The following is a 20,040-nucleotide window of genomic DNA, read 5'->3' as shown; positions in this document are numbered from 1 at the left end:
GTGCAATGAGCCCGCTTTGATATGAGAGATCTTTTGTAGTGCAGGGACAAAGGCCACTGGAAAGTCCGTAAGATTAGTTTGTTTATGTGCCAACCACAGGTGGTCATTTCTTAACATGACGGATGGGTATTTCCCACTTTGATGTAGGGCACAAAGGGGGACGTCTTTTGGTGCCCAACTTGTATTGGTTAATTGTGTTTTGTAGGGGTGGAAATGTGAACGTGTTTTTTTTGTGTGTGTAACAAACAAACTGAAGCTGGAGGGGAAAACACTGATCATTTTTAAATAAATAACCTGGTTTGGTTTTGGTTGCGTTTCTGCAATGCGATCAGAAACATCACGGGTCATTCCTGGAACATTTTCATGTCCCGATATATAGGATAAAAAATGTAACTCGTATTCATTTGTTTTCTTTTATCATTATTTTACTACTTTGATTGGGTGTTGTAATTATGTAATTCTAAGAACTCGCAATTTGTAAGCAAATAATTTTTAATTTCTCTATTCAAAATGTCTAAATTAAAGCATGTTTTCTTGTATATATTCTTATCTGTTAATCTTTCTGATGACTTTCTATCCTTTTAGTTTCTAGTAAAAAATAAAATGACTACATAACTAGTTATATTATAGGTGTTTAATAACAAAATCCAGCTCCTAGATCTGTTTTTTATTTTAGTTTTATTCATATTTTTAATTAGCTTTTATTTTTCATATTTTTCCAATTTAAGTTTAATTGTTAGTCATTTCTTCATGCGATTTTGTAATTTTGTTATTATTATTTAAATACTGTTATTGGTTTAATTTATATTTATTTCAGTTTTAGTTTTAGTAAAGTTTTTGTTTTTATTTAATTGCTTCAAATTAAACTTATTACAGTTTATTGCCAAGGGAACATTTCTAATTAATTAAGTTTACCACATATATTCTATTTGATTTCAGCTTTATTTCAATTAACAAATATGATTTTAGTAGTTTTAGTTAACGATGATATTCCTGTCCTGAATGACATCATATTCCATGAGGTGACTCCATTAATGGTGGGAAAACAATAGCACAAACTGCAGTAGATATTAGCAATGTATTTGATGAATTATACGTTTTTATGAGTGTTCTCATTTTAAACACTGATATACAATAATCTCAATTTAAAAAATGAAAATAAAAGCATCAAAATGAAAAAAGTTGAGTCCCTCATGTAAGCAAATTTTCAATCTCTCACTCAGCATTGACTAACTTTATTTTTTCCATTCTGTTTGCTCCCCTTTTATCCATTTTCTTGGCATTGTGTATTTAGACACAGACAGACTATGTTTTGGTTGTGGTTCAGCTCTGCGTGACTATGTGGATGAAATAACCTTCACAATAGATAATGTTTCACAAATTAGAGAGTGGCAATTTATGAGTTCAATAAAATACCTTACTCAGCTGTTGAGTAATAAAAACACCGTCTCCGCATGGCTTTTACAACATTTCAAATTCCTGTTCTCACCATTTCCCCAAAGCCAAGCCCATGTTGATTCTTGTTCTATTAAGGACTCTGTCGTTCTCTTTTTGCCAGAGGACTCTCTGTTCTGTGTTTTTTTTTATATATAGATTCCCCGGAGGTTCAAGATGAATGCATTCAAGATTGAGCAGCTCCATGTCAAGCTTTCTCACTCGTTGTGACTGACAACTACCTATAGCACTCTCCACAGGCGTAATTTGCGGGTGGGACATGTCCTCACCACTTTTTGCCAGGGTCTATTAGCAACCTTTTAGCAAAAAAAAAAAAAATTTTTTTTTGCCACAGGACCAATATAACAGAGCTATAACTACAATTGAAATTGGAGCATTACACCAATAATTTACCAGAACTATAAATTCTGCTTGTTGGTCATTCCTGAGCTTAATGTCCACTTATGCGAAGAGAACGACCTATGACAGGGCACTTTGTAATGAATTTACCCTGGCACTTGCAGATTTCATAGGGTGTTTTTAGATAAAACAGTGCGCTCTGCAGGACAACAGCTGCTCCTGCAAACACAAAGAAACTAGAATACACACACAAACAACCATTTCAAAATGTACAAAATATTTAATTGATTTTTTCCCCTTTACCAATGAATTTAAACAATTTTAGGACAATTAAAATGATTTCTTTCACAGCTCTAATTCAATCATCAACCACACATTAAGATGTTATTAAAAGCCACTGTATGGCTTGACTGTATTTTGCTTTAAAAAATACAAAAACCAGCCTCTCACACACACAAAAATGCACACATGCAGAACAGAATATTCTATTGCATTATGGCTAAATTAACCTGAGCATATGATCATGTAATTATCTTCCCCATGCATTTCTCACAAAAATGAGATGAGTAAAATCATTTAATCCATTAGTGAACTAAATACATGACAGCTAAATAAATAACAGTCATTGCAAATTGAATGAACACAGATTTCATTCACTAATATCAAACAAGGCAACCGTTAAAACTAGTGACCTGATATCTAGGTGAAGAATTTACCTAGCAAAAAAAAACAACAAAAAAAAAGGTGCAGGACACAACATACATGTTATTGGTTCAACCCTGATGCTTGTTATTGCTAGGGAATAGACAGGACACCACATTAACAATGAGCTATAAAAAAAAAACAATAAAAAAAAAAAACACACACAATAAGAAGCAGGACAATAAAAAAGAAAAAAAGAAAAATCATGAATGGTTCAGTCCACTGCTGAAACTAATGATGCCTTCAAGCATGGCTTTTAAAGAGACAGTTCAACCAAAAAACTAAAAATAATTCTGTCATTTACACTCCAAATCCTGCATGACTTTCTTTCTTCCATAAAACACAAAGGGAGCGCTGTTGCAGAACGTTCAAGCTGCTCTCTTCTATTCAATGACTAGTTCAATAATAATTCAATGGTGAGCACAATTTTCCCTGGTTACAATCCACCATTATTGTACGGAGCAGCTTGGTCAGCTAGATCACGACATGAGGGTTTAAATCAGGGTTCCTCAAACTCGGTCCTGGAGGGCCACTGTCCTGCACAGTTTAGCTGTTCAAACTGTGTTTGATCAGTGTTGGAGCTAAACTCTGCAGGACAGTGGCCCTCCAGGACCAAATTTGAGGAACCCTGGTTTAAATGATGATAGAATTTACATTTTAGTTGAACTAGCCCTTTAAATCTTTTGGTCAGTGGGGGGGTTTTTATGAGTTCACATCATTGCAACACTGTGGATTTCATGTAGCCCTTCAATAAAATAACTTTTAATATTCTCTTGAATGACCTTGTGGGCATGGCAGTAAAAAAAGCATGCACAAAGATCATCTCCCTTTCTCTTTCAATACAAAGGCAGTAAAGCAACAAATGCCTGTCAACAGTTCAATAGCTTATTGAAAGCATAATGACTGTTGCAGTCTTCTAAAATAGCTTCGGTTTATTGACTTCTCTCACGCGTTCAAAAATGAAGAGATGCTTTAGACCTCTTTGGCCCAAAGTCAGATGCGAAACGGATCTGTTTTTCATCTGTATGGTTGGCAGTGGAGCTGAGGAGGATGGCCAGGTGTCTTCAACACATCTCTGAAAAGTTCTAGATTCGTTTTTTTGGGTGACAAGTGCTACCTGGAGTTCTGAGGGAGGAGTTTCTTAAACAGACCGCCCACTGACATGTCCACCCTCATCACCATGGCAACCCCCAGAATAACAAACACGCTGCCCACGATGAAGCCAGACGCCTCAAACATCAGTCTGCCGAAAAGAAAAAAACACAGCTTAGGATGCAGTTATGAGGAGTGTTTTTTAAAAAATGAACTTATGCTGTAGTTGCGCTGTGTCATAATTACAGCAATTACAAGATGAAAACTACTCGGGGTTTCTATGCCAACACTCAGAATGCCACAATGGATCCCTGTGTGGGTTTGTTCGTAATGACAGCAAAAATACTTCCCTACATAATTTCACCTCATGTGAAAGTCAGAGTTGTCAAAACTCAGAATTTATGTTATAGTTATAATTCAGGGTCTGTTTAGAAAGCACTGGACTGGAAGTCTGTGCTGACAGCTTGCTAAACCTTCTCAACATGAAAAGCAAGTGCTGCGTGGGTGAATTTTAGAAAAGTTTTAAAGGACCTTGTACAAAACAACACTGTCAAACAATACTGAACTATTCGTTCAACCCACCAACAAGTCCATTTCAAAAATGCATTTTGGTAAATGTAACATTAACAATTCATTAAAATAAGAAAGAGATAAGAGGTAAAATAAAGAAAGAGATGGAAACTCACTTCGGTGCGAACACTTTCCACACCATCAGGTGTCTCCTGAGGATAGCAGCCGCACAAACCGATGCAAAAACCTAAAGGTAAACAAGTTATTTATCATTTTATTTTCCATTTTACAAAAATGTTATGTTAGATGAGAATACACTAGCCTGCTAAGCCTGTTCACACCAAGTCTTACGCAACTCAACACAAATGTATGACATTCGCAAAAAAACGTATTAGAACAATTCACATCTGGTGAATTTATTTTTTACAAATGACCTAACCTACAAAATAAATGATCACTGTGGAATGCCATTTGACTAATGGAGACCACAGAAACATACTGTTTAGTTTAAAAAAACGTTCTGCACGAATTTGGTGTCTGACTTAAAAGGTTAGTTTTTGAAGCTCCAAAAAAGTATCCATTTATAACTTTATAAACTAGAATCACTGGCTTCCATTCGTGAGTCTAGCATGACGTATTGACGAACACGGAAGTGCAGAGGACAGAGCAAAACAAAACACCAATCACAAATTAGAAGTCTAAATAAAGAATTTTTAAAGAGAAATGTTGGAGGAGCTTGAGTTTGTTGCCCAGCCCTATTTGTTTGAACCGCGAGAGTCGTCTCCTCTCATCTAAGCTTAAACGCTTCATTTGCCGGAACTTGACTCTCGTGAACTCGTGAATGGACGTTACCGGAAGCTAGTGACGATGTAGTCACCTGCGACACACCCCTTACGGCATTGGTCCTGGCTTTTGTTCACACAGGGCTCATTCCGGGACTGATCCCGGCAATGATCCCGGCAATGAACCCGGCAATGTTACTAGGTCCCCATCCCGGCATCGATCCCGGCATCAATCCCGGGACGTGTTTGCATTCACACAGAAGGCACACTAGCAATTTTATGGCAATTTACCGGGATCAACGCGAAAGGTTGCTTGTTGGTGAAAAGGTTGGTGAAAGGGGCTTAGAAATTACGGGATAATTAAAATATTTAGGTGAAGTAACCCTTTAAATGTGAGCATAAGGCAATGTGAATGTAGGCATAATTTGAACGCACCTGTGCTCCATTCACAAAGAGGTAGCGTGCAGCGAGCTGCAGGAGACTCGAGCTGAACTTCTGAGGGTTCTCTCTCAGTCTCATCTCCATGACAGCGTCCTCACTCTCCTCTGCTCCTGCTGAGCATGTAGATCGGGTCCCACGCACCTCGCACACCAGAGGCCAGAACAGCAGTAGAGGACAACCAACTGCATGTGACAATCATATAGATAATGATCATTAAAAATTGAGAGAATGTATGGACACAAGGGAGAATCTCATAAGCTTCAAACAAATGGCTGATCAAAGTTATGACTGGTTGACCAGTATAAGGTGATACAGAAACTTCAAGTGTGAATCATGCCTATCCTGCACCTAAGCTAAGGTCATGTTACCCGCAAAGATGATGTGAGAGGAGAAGGTGTTGAGGGTCACCAATGAGGCAGGAAGCACAGTTCCTGTATGACCTTGAGGAAAACCCACAAATGCAGCACCCCACTGAATGGAGGGGAAGGTTGGGAGGTGTCCTGTAGCATGGAAAAACTGGGTGGCTGCCAGAGACCATGAAACCACTGGAGCCCATGGCACACTGAAACCATCTGGAAGGGTTTAAATAAGAATATTTGAGGCATAAGTAAAATGTGAAATAAATTGACGCTTTGAGCGCTGTTGAGCGAAATTGTGAACACCCCTGATTGGCCATTGTGCTCACACACTCATCGGATATGTCGGTGATTGGCTACAATGATCAGCGCACGGGAGCATTTGAAAGTGTTTTGAAAGCGGGAGCGGGAGCGTTTGAAAGCACAAGCAGACGTCTATCAGCAGACCGGTCCACTGATAGACACCTGCTTTCAAACGCTCCAGTGTGTATCTGTGCGCTCAGTGAAAAGCGTCATTGATGTATATTTACAACATGTTTTTTTAAGCGCTGATCATTGTAGCCAATCACAGACATATTTAATGAGCATGTGAACACAATGGGCTATCAGAGGTGTTTACGATTCCGCTCAACGATAAAATTTCAGTACCGACTTGGTACCGAAGTCGGTACTTTTTGACAACACTAGTAGTAATAGCTTAGCAAGGCATAAGGTGTGAAGGTAGAAATGGAGTGCATCTTACTGGAGTGTTTGTGCAGGCTGGAGAGGGTGGTGCTACAGGCGTGGATGTGCAGCACAGCTCCGGCCTCCAGCAGGAGAAGCAGGAAGGTAAGGGCCATTCCCTCTGGATGGAGTAGCAGAAGCGCCAACCCCAGGAGTTCGCACAGCAGGACCAAGGGCGCCGAGTACACTGTACCCAGACCATAAGCCTCCACGGCTGGCCTGCTGTCCTCTTCGCTACCTTCCGTGACCCCATCCTCCAGCGAGTGTCGGATACGCTGATACAGCTGTGGTATAAGGTGGTGCAATTCAGCCTGTGGACTGATTCCCGTGCTGGCTCGGTACTTGGGGGGTGGCAGGGATGTTCCTCGAGAGTTCAACGGAGTCCTTGACTTGAGGAACACAGTCATGGGATCCACCCACAACAGGAGCAATCCCAGGCCCAGCAGACAGAAAGTGGTCCGCGGCAGGTACACCTGGGCTAGGCCGATTAGTTCGGACAAATTCCGGAAGGTGTCCTGTGGAGTGGCGCTCACTGCCCAATGCAACCCCATGCAAACACAAGCCAGTGGAACAAGGAAGCAGGCCAAAAACAAAGTCACGCTGAAACAGTTAAGGTTCCCGTAGTGTCTGAGCCAACGATGTAGAAGGTACCCCCACAGGGCCAATGAGACCACGGAGAGGACATAGTGGAGGTTGCGCAGTTGGCTGTCCTGTATACGTGAGAGCGGGGAGAGGAAAGGTGAGGGCTGGCAGGTGCCCTGCTCCTCTCGGCAGTTGTGGAAGGACAGGGATAGGTAAAGTGATCCAACCAGTACTCCCAACCACACCAGCAAGATGGTGGCCTCCCGTCTAACCACTGAGGATGGCAGTGCTGTTGGGAGCAGCCGAGGTGGCTTCTGGGTGTCTGGTGGAGGAAGTGGGACCAGGAGTCCATCCCAATTGAGACGGAGAGGAACATATACGCTCAACGTGAAGAGCAAGAAGGTAACAACATGGCCCTCATAGATGACATAGCTGTCCGAGAGTAGCGAGGCACAGCGCAGGAAAAGAACCAGCAGGGCCGGCGTGAGGAGGCCAGAAGGTGACCACCTATCTTTTGGAGAAACTCCATGAGTTCTCCATAGAAACAAAACCTCAGAAGAAAGTGCTGCAACTCCCATACACCATGAGAGCTCGAAATAACCTTGCATGAACAGCTGACCTGCAGCTACTACTAGTCCCATCACCAGCCCTGAGAGTATAGGCAACTTCAGGACGTTTTCCTGAATTACTACATGAGACAACTCGGAAAGGACGTAGCACAGCATACAGGAAACCCCTAAGATTAAGAGCCCAGCAGCCATTTTGAAAGGGTTGAAACGGGCCCAGGAGGCTCTACAAGTCTCTCTGACAGCTGTCAGATAGTTCTGCATGGAGACGACTAGCTTAGGAGAGGGAAGATGGCCCTTGTGGGCAGCGGCTAAGTACTGGGAGGAAATGTTTGAGAAGTCAGCCCGCAGCTGAGACAGGCTGTCTGGTGGGATGTCTTTGGCCATGTTAGAGTAGGTCTCCAAGAAGCGGTGTACCTTCACAGAAATGGAAGAATCAGACAGAATTAAGCTAAGCTCAGCACAATTGTTTAACAAAAAAAATATGAAATATAATGGAGGCAAAAATATAATTGCAGCCTAAAACATAGGCTAAGAGAAATTCCTCTAACCTGTTTGACGTTAATCCACAGCGCCTCAGCCTGGCTGAGTCCTGTAGGTGCACCTCGGGAGCCATTCTGAGGAAACAGTGGCAGAAGAACCTGGCCCACACTGCTATAGGGAATGGGAACTCCCAGCAGAAGTGCCAGGGTGGGCACCAGATCAGTCTGAGGTACTACCTCAGGTTCCACCTAAAAAAAAATAAACATGCTGAACTCCAAATGTATGGAAAAAGTCCAAAGATAACCAAAGCACTAAGGTTTTATAGATTATTTTTTCTCATTTTATGAAGTGGAAATTGGTAGTAGAAAATTGAGAAAAGGCTAATAATTCTGCTAAAAATTTAACAATTTGTTTTTCTCATTTTAGTTTTCGATATGGACTGAACGTAAAATATACGGATTATGATTTTCTTTCCAATTTGAAATGATTTGATAATAAGTATCTATTTTTTAATGTCACATCTGAATTAAAGCTGCACCTGACTTTTAATTTTGGGGAATGCTTCTGACTTAAAGCTCTTGTGCAGTCAGATGTGTTTAGACTCGATTACATAATTGTTACATTTATACACCAACATTTTTTATTTCATTTCACAACATTAAAATCTCTGCACTTATGTGTAACACAAGAAATAAGTGATGTTATTATCATGCAACACAGACCAGTAGTGTTGACTACAGGCTTACTACAGTATCTCTACTCTATCTTTCCACCCAGACATTTTTTTTCCAGAACACCACAACTGGTTGTGAAATATTAAATATAGACAAATATGGACAAATCATAACAGTGTATTTTACCTGTGAGCCTGGTGCTGAAAATAAGGGAGAGGAACTGTAGAGAAACAGGGCAGCATCTGTTTCTTTCTGGCTCTCTCCACCATGATCCCCAGTGTCTGTCATTCCATGATCACCCATCACAACCAACAGGGTGTCGTTCTTCAGACGCTTTATCACTGACCTGGGGTTAGCAGTGAGACAGCAGCAGAAAATATTAAAGAGAATAATATTGAAACTGTAACAGCATGCCAGACTGTGGGTTAATGAAGCTAACAGCCATGCAGCTAACCTGATAACCCCATCCATCTGGGAGAGTTTCTCAGCCATCGCAGGGTGATCCGGGCCAAATCTGTGCCCACAGTGATCCACACCCAGGAAGTGAGCAATCAACACGTCCCAATCATCCCCCTCCACTGAAGAGAGCAGACAAAACCTCTTAGCCACTCATTCACCCACTGTGTTTACAGTGTAAACATGAGGTCTATTTACAAGGTAAACAAAGTGAGATCTTAAACCAACCAGGCAGGTTCCTAATGGATAGGTGAAATCATTCTGCTTACTCGTAGGATAAATGTTTTGGAGAATGCCATTGTCCACGGTGTGCAAGTCCTTCACATTGAAGGAGGGGAAGGGCAGAGATTTGTGGAACTTCTTGGGGAAGAGACTCACCCATGTATCATCCCCCATAAAAACAACTCTCTTGCCTTTAAACCAGGAGAGAAAACACAACTAATAACAAACACTCTAGCAGAAAAGCTACATTTTATGATCATTTCAATCAAAATATTTAAAGCACAATATGTAAGATTTGTAGATTTAAAATATCCAAAAACCACTATAACAGTATTATATATTTTGTTGACTGGTGTGCTTACAACATCCCAAATGTTAGCAACAATGTTTTAACCAGTGTGACATCCTGCGTCTTTTCATCGCCTGTCAATGATGTCATATCCATGTTACCCTCCATTTCCGGTTTAACTTCCATAGAAAACTCCAAAGAAGCTTTAATAAACATTTGATAGGCGAGCAACTGTTTGGATACCTTTATCTAGAGAAAACTGATCATTGTTATAGCTCAACACAGTCTTATTGTTAGAATCTCTTGTTTTCTCAGCCACCGAGCGAACACGCAGAGTAACAATATAACTTTCAAATGTAAATTTTTTTAATATGATTGTTTTGACTAAGTAAAACAGCTGTTACCCCGTAATTTTAATTCGTCAAATAAAGTGACCTAAGTAGTAATTCAGCACTCAAATTATTTCATTACAATGAAATAAAACAACGTGAATTTAAGTGATCAAACAACTATAGTAAAGTTCAAGTTCAGGGGCGGATGGTAAGATTAACTTTAATCGCAATTTAAACATTAACAACAACGTGAACACATCGGCTGCGGCATACAAGCATAATAAAAACAGCAATGTAAAACGTCTCAGGATCTCTGCTTCATACCACAGTAACATTAATAAAACTTTAATAGCTCATCCATGAACATGATTTCTGCCTGAGTCCCGTCGGATTGCTCTCCATCGACTGTGGAGGTGAAGTTGACAAATTCCCATGATTCCACATTCATTCACGCCGTCATCAAGCTACGCCTTTGTTATTGTTTTGAATAAGCGACTTCTAGTGGTGAAACTTACATACTGTGCCTTTAAGATTCATTCATTTACTTAAAATAGTGACTTGGTAAATAAAATTCCATTAGTTCCAATATGATGATTTCGTGCTCAAGAAACAAGTCCTTATGTGTTATATACTATGTTCGATTTTTAAGTTAGAACATTATTGTATGTAATATCCACACACACAAAAAAAGTGCACTATATATAAAATTCTGAGTGGTCATAGAATACTATAGTCTTCATTTTCTATAAACTCTTGACAGGTTTGGTGAAAAGGAAAATGCCAGGTTCAGATTCACTCACCCACTTGGCCCAGCTGGTGCACTAGATTGTCTTCCAGGATGGCATTGGATGCAAAGTTGTTCCCCACGTCAATGAACGTGGGCAGGGAACCAGTCGTAAAGCCTTTGATCCTCTGCATGGTAGTGGTGGGCGGATCGGCCCGGAAGGTGTAGAGTCTGGCATTTGAGGGGTGTGATGATGCCATCTCATCTAACACCGGCAGCTTGTTCTCAAACGGTTTGGGTGCTGTGTTCTCCGGATTATAGCGGGTGAAGTCGGCCTTCAGGGCGTCGATGATCAGGACCACTGCTCTACGAAAGCGAGGCTCGCTCAGGCAGAAATCTCCCTTCACCCGGGCTCCTGGAGATAAGACGTCCGCACAGGTGCTGGTTCTGTTGACCTCCAGCCTGACGAGAAGGAAACCTCCCACAAACAGGAAGATGCCCACATAAAACACTGAGCAGACCCAGATGAGGGCGACCAGGACAGGAAGTCTTCTCATTCTAGGCAAGACGGAGATCATGGAGAATCAATATATGGCTCGTTGTAAAATTGGGGTACATTTCACATCAACAAAACTGTGATTTAAGGCAATTCCAAGCAAACCGAAACATTAGGTACACAAAATATTTGTGTGAGATAATATGCTTTCCTTTAATGGATAAAATATGCTTTTTCTGAAGAAAATTGTTAGAAACAATATAATTTATCAAATGACACGAAATATACTCTAAATTGTTGAATGACACATATATATTACATTTAGACATACACAGAGACATATTGAGTGCCTTTCCTAGACACCCCAAGTGCATTCACTGTTCACAAAAATGCTGTCTAGGTAGGAAACTCACTAGGTTTTGAGACACAGACCGACACAAGCAACGCTCCGTAGTAAGTCAAAACTGAAACAACACTAACCTTTAGGACTTTCTCTAAACGTAATGTGAAATGTGCTCAGTGTGTGTGTGTACCAGGCTAGACAAGTATATACTACAGAACGCACTAGAAACTGAGTCCATAAATGCAGGCGAGTGGCTGCTGTTGTAACGTTATTCATTGTGTGTGTGTGTGTGTGTGTGTGTGTGTGTGTGTGTGTGTGTGTGTGTGTGTGTGTGTGTGTGTGTGTGTGTGTGTGTGTGTGTGTGTGTGTGTGTGTGTGTGTGTGTTGCATGCATCCAGTACTGACCTTGCTTCTCTGTGTTCGTCCTCTCTCTCTTCAGGGATGTAAATGTACACCGTGCGTCCACTACAGGGGGACTGAAGTGCCGCAGGTTCACCCACATCTGGCGGCGGTGCTATCAGAGCCTCACTGCTGCTCTACACTTCAGGACATGCAGCCTAATCCATGTCGGTTAGGTTTTAATATTGGTCATCTCGCAGCCCGGTTTCCACTTCCGCTGACATGCGCATGACGACAGTTACAGGTAAAGCCAACTGTCAAAATAAAAGACACTGCTTACTGATGTTCAAAATAAAAGCCTCTCTGCTCGCGCAGAATCTGTTGTACTGGCTCGAATGTTTGTCGATTGTAGTAAAAATCATTGTGTCCAGGCAGGATTTTTATTATTATTTTAAACTAACTTATTTGAATACAAGTAAATACCGTTTAAAATATTTTTCATGTTAGGTTTAAATTAAATAAACTTTATTTGTCCTAAAGAAATGACTGGGTATGTTTGTTAATAGACATTATACAGTTGTAAAAGGCCAAACCAACTATAGTGCATTTATTCTGGCATAGAACCAGTGGCGCAAAAACGGGGTATGCACATAGGGTATGCAGTGTATGCAGAGCATAAGGGCGCCGGACGGGAGGGGGGCGCCATTGTGGCAAAACAATTATTTGAAAATCTCATTTAATAAAACTTTATAAATAATCCAAAATTTTTTGTTAAAATTATTTGTTAAAAAGTTGTTATCCAATAGATGTGGGAAGCGTTCTGGGGTGCAGGAACAGGTAAACTGATAAGCTTAACCTATTATTTATTTATTTATTTATTTATTTGTCAATGTAAGTTTTTAAATTGATAAACATTTAACATTTACAATGGTTAACTTTAGTTCAACTTTGCATTTCAGGGCTCAACAATAACGCTTGTTTGCTTGTCTGGAGTGGTGAAGAGATGAGTCCCACTGAAGGGATGGGTCCCAGCTAAGGACCCAAGCAATCCGATTGGTTCAAAGCATAGATATCCATATAAGGCTAGATGTCTTAAGGCGGAGTCTTGAACGGCATCACCGGCAGCCATCTTGTCACAGGGAAGCTCTCTGGCGAGCTCTGTGGTATCTGAAGTAAGGTGAGTGATCAGCACGAGCACAAATCCTCTTATCTCGCTGAAATCTTGACAGATTTACAAACGGTTTGGTTTCTTACAAACGTTATTAACGTGGCTATAATTCTGAACGCTGGAACATGTTGAAATTGCAGATTTTCTTAATTATTCAAATGTATGCAGTGTCATAACTACATCTCTGACGTTTATAACAAACCAAACCGTTTGAAAATCGGTAGAAAATTGAGAATGTTATGGTTATTTAAAAAGTACATGCACCATTAAAACACAATGTTACGAGTGAGCGAGGTCCCTGTGGAAAGATGGCCGCCGTGTGCGGACGTCAACCTCCATTGGCCAGCAGCGCGGACAAGACATCTAGCCTTTATTATATGATATCTATGGTTCAAAGCACGTTTTATGGATAATCGCTTTAGTGCCTGGTTACAAATCATACAAAATCACTTTATTATAGAAGACGTTTGAACTACGTAATAACGAGTCATTAATGTCTTTTAACTTATATGTTCCATATACTAGTATATAACCGGAGCTATAGATTGTGAATTAAAACATTTCTCGTTCTTAGTGTTTTTTAGTTAGCTGACATAGTAGCATAGCATGCAGCTATCCAATAAGTGTGCTAGCTGAGCCGCTATTACCGTAAGGCTATTGAGCCTTACCGTATTCACAGCAATTCGTAATGCAATTATAATTATGTCATTATTTTTATAGTAATAATCAGCGCAATATGTTGTACAAATTTTGTTATTAAAAGAATCATGTAATAATGTTAATTTGTGTTTATTACTATTTTTCTTATTAACAGTTTATCCTGTTAAATAAATGACAGAATGCTAGCTATGTTTTGTGAGTTAGTTTAAATATTAATTGGTTGACTAGCCTTGATTACAGAACAGTCTAATAAAATTACTGAATCACAAATCTTAATGTAATCAATCAAACCCCTTAATTCATATAATAATTTGAATCTTTTATTTTTATCCTGATTAATGAAAGAAATTGCATTTTTAGGTATGTTTTGCGACGTTAAGTTATTTGTCATTAAGCAATAAGGCATAATATAAATGTTTTTAATTGCAAGCATGTCATTTGTGTACTAATTCATATGTTTTATGTCATAATTATTTCTTAAGACAGAACATCATACAACACAATAACATTCAATGTAATAAAATTTGTGAACTAAAACTTGTATATAAAAATAAAATTGATTAAATTACGCAATACAATACAAAATGAATTCAACTGAATTATGAGATGTAATAGATTTAATTTTTATTAACACAAAACATTATTTTTGGACATTTATAGAGCTTTTTAAAATACACAACAATACAAAGCAGCTTTAAACAGACATATGGCGCTTTTCCACTGCATGGTACGGTACGGCTCGGTTCGGCACGGCTCACTTATGGCGCATTTCCACTGCATGGTACGGTACGGTACGGCTCGCTTCAGCTGGCTTTAAATGGTACCACCTCTGTTTAGGTTCCAAGCGTACCGTACCGATACTAAAATGTGACGTGAAAACACTGTAGATCACTGATTGGTCAGACAGAATCATCACTACCAGCGTCATTGTATTTACGACACGAGACACTAAACCCGCTAGATTTAAATAGCCAGTAGACAACAGCCAACGCTGTAGCACCTGTTTTAAAAGTATTTGCTTAAAAAAAGAAATGGCTGAATCATGGTCAGTGGACGTGGTGCAGACGTTCCTCTCGTTGGTTGCCGAGGAGTGGATGGGGAAACACGGAATAAAAAAATCGCATTTAATATGATGTTGTAATGCCAGTAGAGACGGTAACTATAACGATCAGTCCCACCCACTTTGAAGCGGTACTAACTGCAGTGGAAAAGCAACCGAGCTAAAGCGAACCGAACCGTGCCGTACCGAGCCGAGTCGTACCACGCAGTGGAAAAGCGAAGCGAGCCAAACCGTTCCGCGCCGAGTCGAACCGTACTGAGCCGTACCATGCAGTGGAAAAGCGCCAATAGTGTAGTGTGTCTTTAATTTCCTAAATACTTTTGTGATAGTCCTCTGGCTATACAGTGTGAAGATAAAAAAAAAGAAAAAAAAGAATGCTGTGTTACAATATTTAATGACCTGTAAGGTTAAAGATTTTGAGAGAAAGTTTTTTTTAGGTCCATCCTGGATTAACAAATGAGACACAAATAGATGCAGTGCCTTTTACAGTATGTAAAGTCAAATCTTTAGTTTGAAGTAATTCATGTTGTATGTGCAGTCAATTCTTTGTGGAACCATCCTAAGGCCTAGATGATGCAGTCAGTTGAGATGTGCCGAGGCACCATTTCCCCTTGGCATGGTGGGGTCGTGACTTTGTGGACGAGGAGGCTGGACTGGCTTAGAAAAGACATGGCACACCTCTCCTCAATGAGCCGGTCGATTTGACGCCTCACTCATGGGTCTGTGACAAAAGCTGCGGGAGGAGTAGCGCGCCAAACTTTTGTGTGGAATAACTAGAATGTACATTTCCTGAAGAAAATATGAGTGGTACTTGCAGTGGCAAAACTCGGCACTGGGCAGATGCTAACAGAATTAACAATGTTGCGATACCATGATATACCACCTTCTAGTATGATTTACCATGATTTATCATCTTTCTAGCATGGTTTACCATGATTGACCATGTTTCTAGCATGACTTACCACGATTTACCACATTCTAGAATGATTTACTATGATTAGCATGTTGCTAGAATGATGCTAACATGATAAGCATGTTGCTAGCATGATGTTAACATGATTAGCATGTTGCTAGCATTATGCTAGCACATTTTGACTAGTTTTTATCATGTTTAACCCTAAGCTAATTGCAATTAGCATGTAGCTATTCACAGCTAGCATATGTAGCATGTTGGATGTCCTGTTTGCTAGTACAAGTCAAAAGAGCCAACCCCCATCTCTATACGATGTTCTGATGCAGAGATATAGGTCTTGCAAAATGGTTGCTAGGGTACTGTATTTGGTTGCAATGGAGTGGCTTGGCAGCTGACAATGATGAAACTCCAAAGGCTGCTTGTCAGTATGGATGATATAAACCAACCGCCATGCCTCTATGACATTCAGAATGGAAGATATCCCTCTTTGGATTTGAGTTGCTAGGGTGCTTGACAATGGTTGCTAGGGCGTGGCCAGGAAGTGTTGAGGTGATTCATGATTGGCTGCTTGCTACCCCGAGTCAAACATCCTCGTGTTTATATGACACTTCTATCCAAAGATATCCCTTTCATCTCTTTCAATGGAAGTCTAAGGAGCTATGGTGCTCTAAATGGTTGTTGGGCGTGACTTGAGAGCTTCACAATGATCCTGAGAGACTGATTTTTCGTCTGAGTAAAATGAGGCCGCCCCTTTGTCTCTATGACACTGTGATCCAGAGTTCTGTTCAATACAAAATCCTTATGCAATTCACCATAGTAGGAAAAACATGCATTTTATGGGCCGTCCTTCGCCATTTGTCTATGGGGCAAATTTGGGCAGCTCCAGCCCCCCATGGGTACAACTTTTACCCCATTGTGAGGTACTGTATGTTCTTACAGAGCCTGCCAGCCTCTTCAAATGTAGTAAACCGCACGTTTCTGTGAAATCCTCGCTCTGAGCTATGACCCGTCAAAGTTTTTCGCAATGCAAAGTGCATGGGATTTTTTCTGCCACTTTTTCGCCCCTGAGGCAAACATCATACCTCCGATCTCTTATAAAAATCATAGCACTCCATTCCTCAATAATCTGCACGTTTTGATGCCTCATTCGTGGGTCTGTGACAAAAGCTGCGAGAGGAGTAGCGCGCCAAAATTTTGTCCAGAAGAAGAGGAAGTATGAGCAGTAACAATAGTGATGCCTTGTCTTTGGCAAGCACCACTAACTAGATAAAAAAGTTTGAAGACAAACTTTAAGTTGACATGAAAAAGGAGCAGAAGTTGGTAAATCACACGTTATCAAATCTATTTATGGAGAAGCAACCAAGATTTTGCGCAGGCTTCCATGCATACAAGAGCATACTGACATTTCCAAATCAACCGTTCTTTTAACAGCATTCACATGTACTGCAGCCTTTAACATCTTAGGTAAAACACTGCACTGTCTTCTGAAACTCCCAAGAAGCTTGAATCCTCCATACCAAGGCCTGGGAAACAGCTTGGATGAAATCAGGGCAGACCTTTCTAATGCACACATTTTAAATATCGACGAAATATCAATGGTGTCAAAACAGTTGTTTGCCTATGTGAACTGGAGACTGCAACAGATTAAAGGAAACCAGAAACCTTTTGGTGGCTTATCTTTATTAGCTGTAGGAGATTATTATCAATTACCGCCTGTGGGAAGAGCAAAACCACTCTGTGTGTATGAGGACCATATGCTGGACTTCTGGAAAGATCATTTTCAAATGATAACTATGACACAGATCATGAGACAGAGAGATGATCTTGCATATGCTGAGCTACTCAACAGACTGAGAGTAAAAAAGAAGCATGAGAAGCTGACTGATGCAGACAGGTGCATGTTAGAAACTGTCATAAGATCCTCCCCTGAAGTGTCCCACTGATGCATTACACATCTATGCAACCAATAAAGAGGTAGACAATCATAACAGTGAAGCCATATCCTCCCGCTTTTTAAATATTATTAACATTGATGCACATGATTACAAAAAAGATCCCCGAACAGGAGAAATGAAAAGGCAAGCGGCACCATTTAAAGGAGACAATCGTGACCTTATTGATACACTACAGATTGCTATTGGTGCACGAGTGATGCTAACCAGAAATATTGATGTGGCAGATTGACTGGTTAATGGCACTTTTGGCAAGGTGGCCAAAAATAACAGCTCGAACCCGAGATGGATTTGTTCAATTAATTGGTCTTCATTTAGATAATGTGACAGCTGGACAAAAACAAACGCAACAAAGCACCTGATGGCACATATTGTACAGGATTCCAAACTGAATTCAGCTCTAAAAATCATTCATCATAACACAGAGGGACTGGAGTGTCGTATGGATGATTTAAAATGCCACCATGAGCTACTCTTGGCTGATGTTTTGTGCCTCACTGAAACACATCTGTCAGGCTCAGCTGTTCCTGCATATCTACATCTGGATGGATATACCATGTACAAACGCAACAGGCATGCATCCTACACAAACTATGCACATTTGGCAAACAAGAATGGTGGTGGAGTGGCCATTTATGTGAAGAACAGCTTTTGATGTATACAGAATGTTACTGACTTGGAATATTTGGTTTTGAAGATAGAAGCCCCCAAACAAGCACTTCTTGCTGTAATCTACAGACCACCAACTTATAATTTGGCAGAGTTTTTGGCACACCTAAACGCCCTCTTGACATCTCTGGAGATCATCGATTTCAAGCCTCTAATCGTTTGTTGCGACTTTCTCATTGCAACAAACCTATTCTTAATTTGTTTCAAGATAAAGGATACACACAGCTAATCAGCACCGGGACAACAGAAAAAAAACACTCTTCTGGACCCTGTGTTCATAAGCGGCACACACTCAAACGTCAGAGCAGGAGTTCTACAGACGTATTACAGCTATCATGATCCTGTATATTGTGTTTTAGAATAGATACATCAAATTTGTGTGTGCGTTAGATAAGGAATGAATGGAGAGTGAATGTCCTTTCCAAGGATCGCCACCTTGACGTGGTGGAAAGGCTTGTGTGTTCCAGTGATCCCAAGAGTGAGTAATTCTGGAGTTTTTTACTCCAGTTTGACTTGCTTTAGGGTGAGGTTCGAGACTCAGTGCGATCCAAATGGCCATTAACTAAATAAAAGATGGAAGATGTCTGTTGTTGTTTTTACAGCTGTGTATATTCCACCAGACGCGAACGCTAATGCAGAACTCGGTTACATGTTAACAGCTATAAACAAGCAACAGAACACTTATCCTGATTGGGTATTTATTGTGGCTGGTGATTTTAATCATGTAAACTTGAAGACTGTGCTTCCAAGGTTTGAACAACATGTTAAATGCTCCACCAGAGGGGAGAACACATTGGACTGTGTCTATTCTAACATCCCCAAAGCTTTCCGAGCGTCACCCCTTCCTAATCTTGGACAGTCTGATCACCTGTCACTTTTTTTAACTCCAGCATACTGCCCCATCATTAAGAGACAGCAAACTGTTATCAAAATGGTTAAAACCTGTCTGGAGGAAGCATCCTCACAGCTGCTGACTGGAGACTGTTTTCAACTCAGGACCTAGACGAATATACATATACTGTGCTTTTTAATATCAGATGCTGCGTGGAAAGTGTAACCATCAACAAACGCATCCGTGTCTACCCAAACAGGAAGCCATGGATGACTAAGGAGGTCCAACTTCTTCTGAAAGACCGTGATGCAGCTTTTAGATCTGGTAATAAAGAACTGTACAGTGCTTCCAGACACAACCTCAAGAGAGGGATAAAATCAGCCAAAGCTGCATACAAGGAGAAGATCGAGGAGCACTTTACTTTTAGGGACACGACACACATGTGGCAGGGTGTGCATCATATAACCAACTTCAGGGGCAGCAGAGAACCACTGACAGCATGCAGCACCATGTTGGCTGAGGAATTAAATTGCTTCTTTGCCCGATTTGAGAGAGAACCGGACAATGCAGCATCACTACAGCTGGACTCTGCTGACAGCACGCTTTACCCTCCAAACACAAGAGGTCACACGAGTTTTAAAAACTGTGAATGCCAAGAAGGCTGCTGGACCGGATGGGATCCCAGGCGGGATTGTGCCCATCAGCTTGCAGAGGTTTTCACAGATATTTTTAATCTCTCACTTTCACATACTGTCGTACCAGACTGCCTGATAACTGCTACCATCATTCCAGTGCCAAAGCAGTCCAACATCAATGACTATAGACTATAGATAGAGTGCTTCGAAAGACTCATTCTGGGACACATTAAATCTGCACTTCC

The 20,040-nt window shown here is 40.6% G+C and overlaps 1 protein-coding gene and 1 long non-coding RNA gene across 4 annotated transcripts; one reads left to right on the top strand and one right to left on the bottom strand.

Annotated features, from left to right (window-relative positions):
* Nucleotides 1–2,054: 2,054 nt before the first annotated feature.
* On the bottom strand, nucleotides 2,055–12,162 carry pigo (phosphatidylinositol glycan anchor biosynthesis, class O). 3 transcript variants are annotated; one of them, XR_014202421.1, is made up of 12 exons: nucleotides 11,973–12,162; nucleotides 10,805–11,286; nucleotides 9,431–9,574; nucleotides 9,160–9,283; nucleotides 8,892–9,051; nucleotides 8,100–8,279; nucleotides 6,420–7,965; nucleotides 5,690–5,893; nucleotides 5,316–5,503; nucleotides 4,275–4,345; nucleotides 3,110–3,739; nucleotides 2,055–2,961 (listed from the first exon to the last, which is right to left on the bottom strand). XR_014202421.1 is itself a non-coding variant. In XM_082158234.1 (11 exons), exons 2-11 carry the CDS (start codon nucleotides 11,283–11,285, stop codon nucleotides 3,610–3,612), a joined length of 3,228 nt encoding a protein of 1,075 aa, XP_082014360.1. In that variant the 5' UTR covers nucleotide 11,286; nucleotides 11,973–12,162; the 3' UTR covers nucleotides 2,055–3,609. The 3 variants fall into 3 exon arrangements, 2 of the variants coding, with proteins under 2 accessions (XP_082014360.1, XP_082014361.1); XM_082158234.1 differs by having other exon boundaries at nucleotides 2,055–3,739; XM_082158235.1 differs by lacking the exon at nucleotides 11,973–12,162 and adding an exon at nucleotides 11,705–11,834 and having other exon boundaries at nucleotides 2,055–3,739.
* On the top strand, nucleotides 12,153–13,329 carry LOC309489451. Its single transcript, XR_014202422.1, has 3 exons — nucleotides 12,153–12,210; nucleotides 12,713–12,743; nucleotides 12,866–13,329. It is a non-coding gene; the product is annotated as an uncharacterized lncRNA (long non-coding RNA).
* Nucleotides 13,330–20,040: the final 6,711 nt, after the last annotated feature.

The sequence above is a fragment of the Leuciscus leuciscus genome (assembly GCF_965113295.1).
Source record: "Leuciscus leuciscus genome assembly, chromosome: 24".
NCBI classification, from domain to species: domain Eukaryota; kingdom Metazoa; phylum Chordata; class Actinopteri; order Cypriniformes; family Leuciscidae; genus Leuciscus; species Leuciscus leuciscus.
This window is presented reverse-complemented; position numbering and strand designations above follow the sequence as displayed.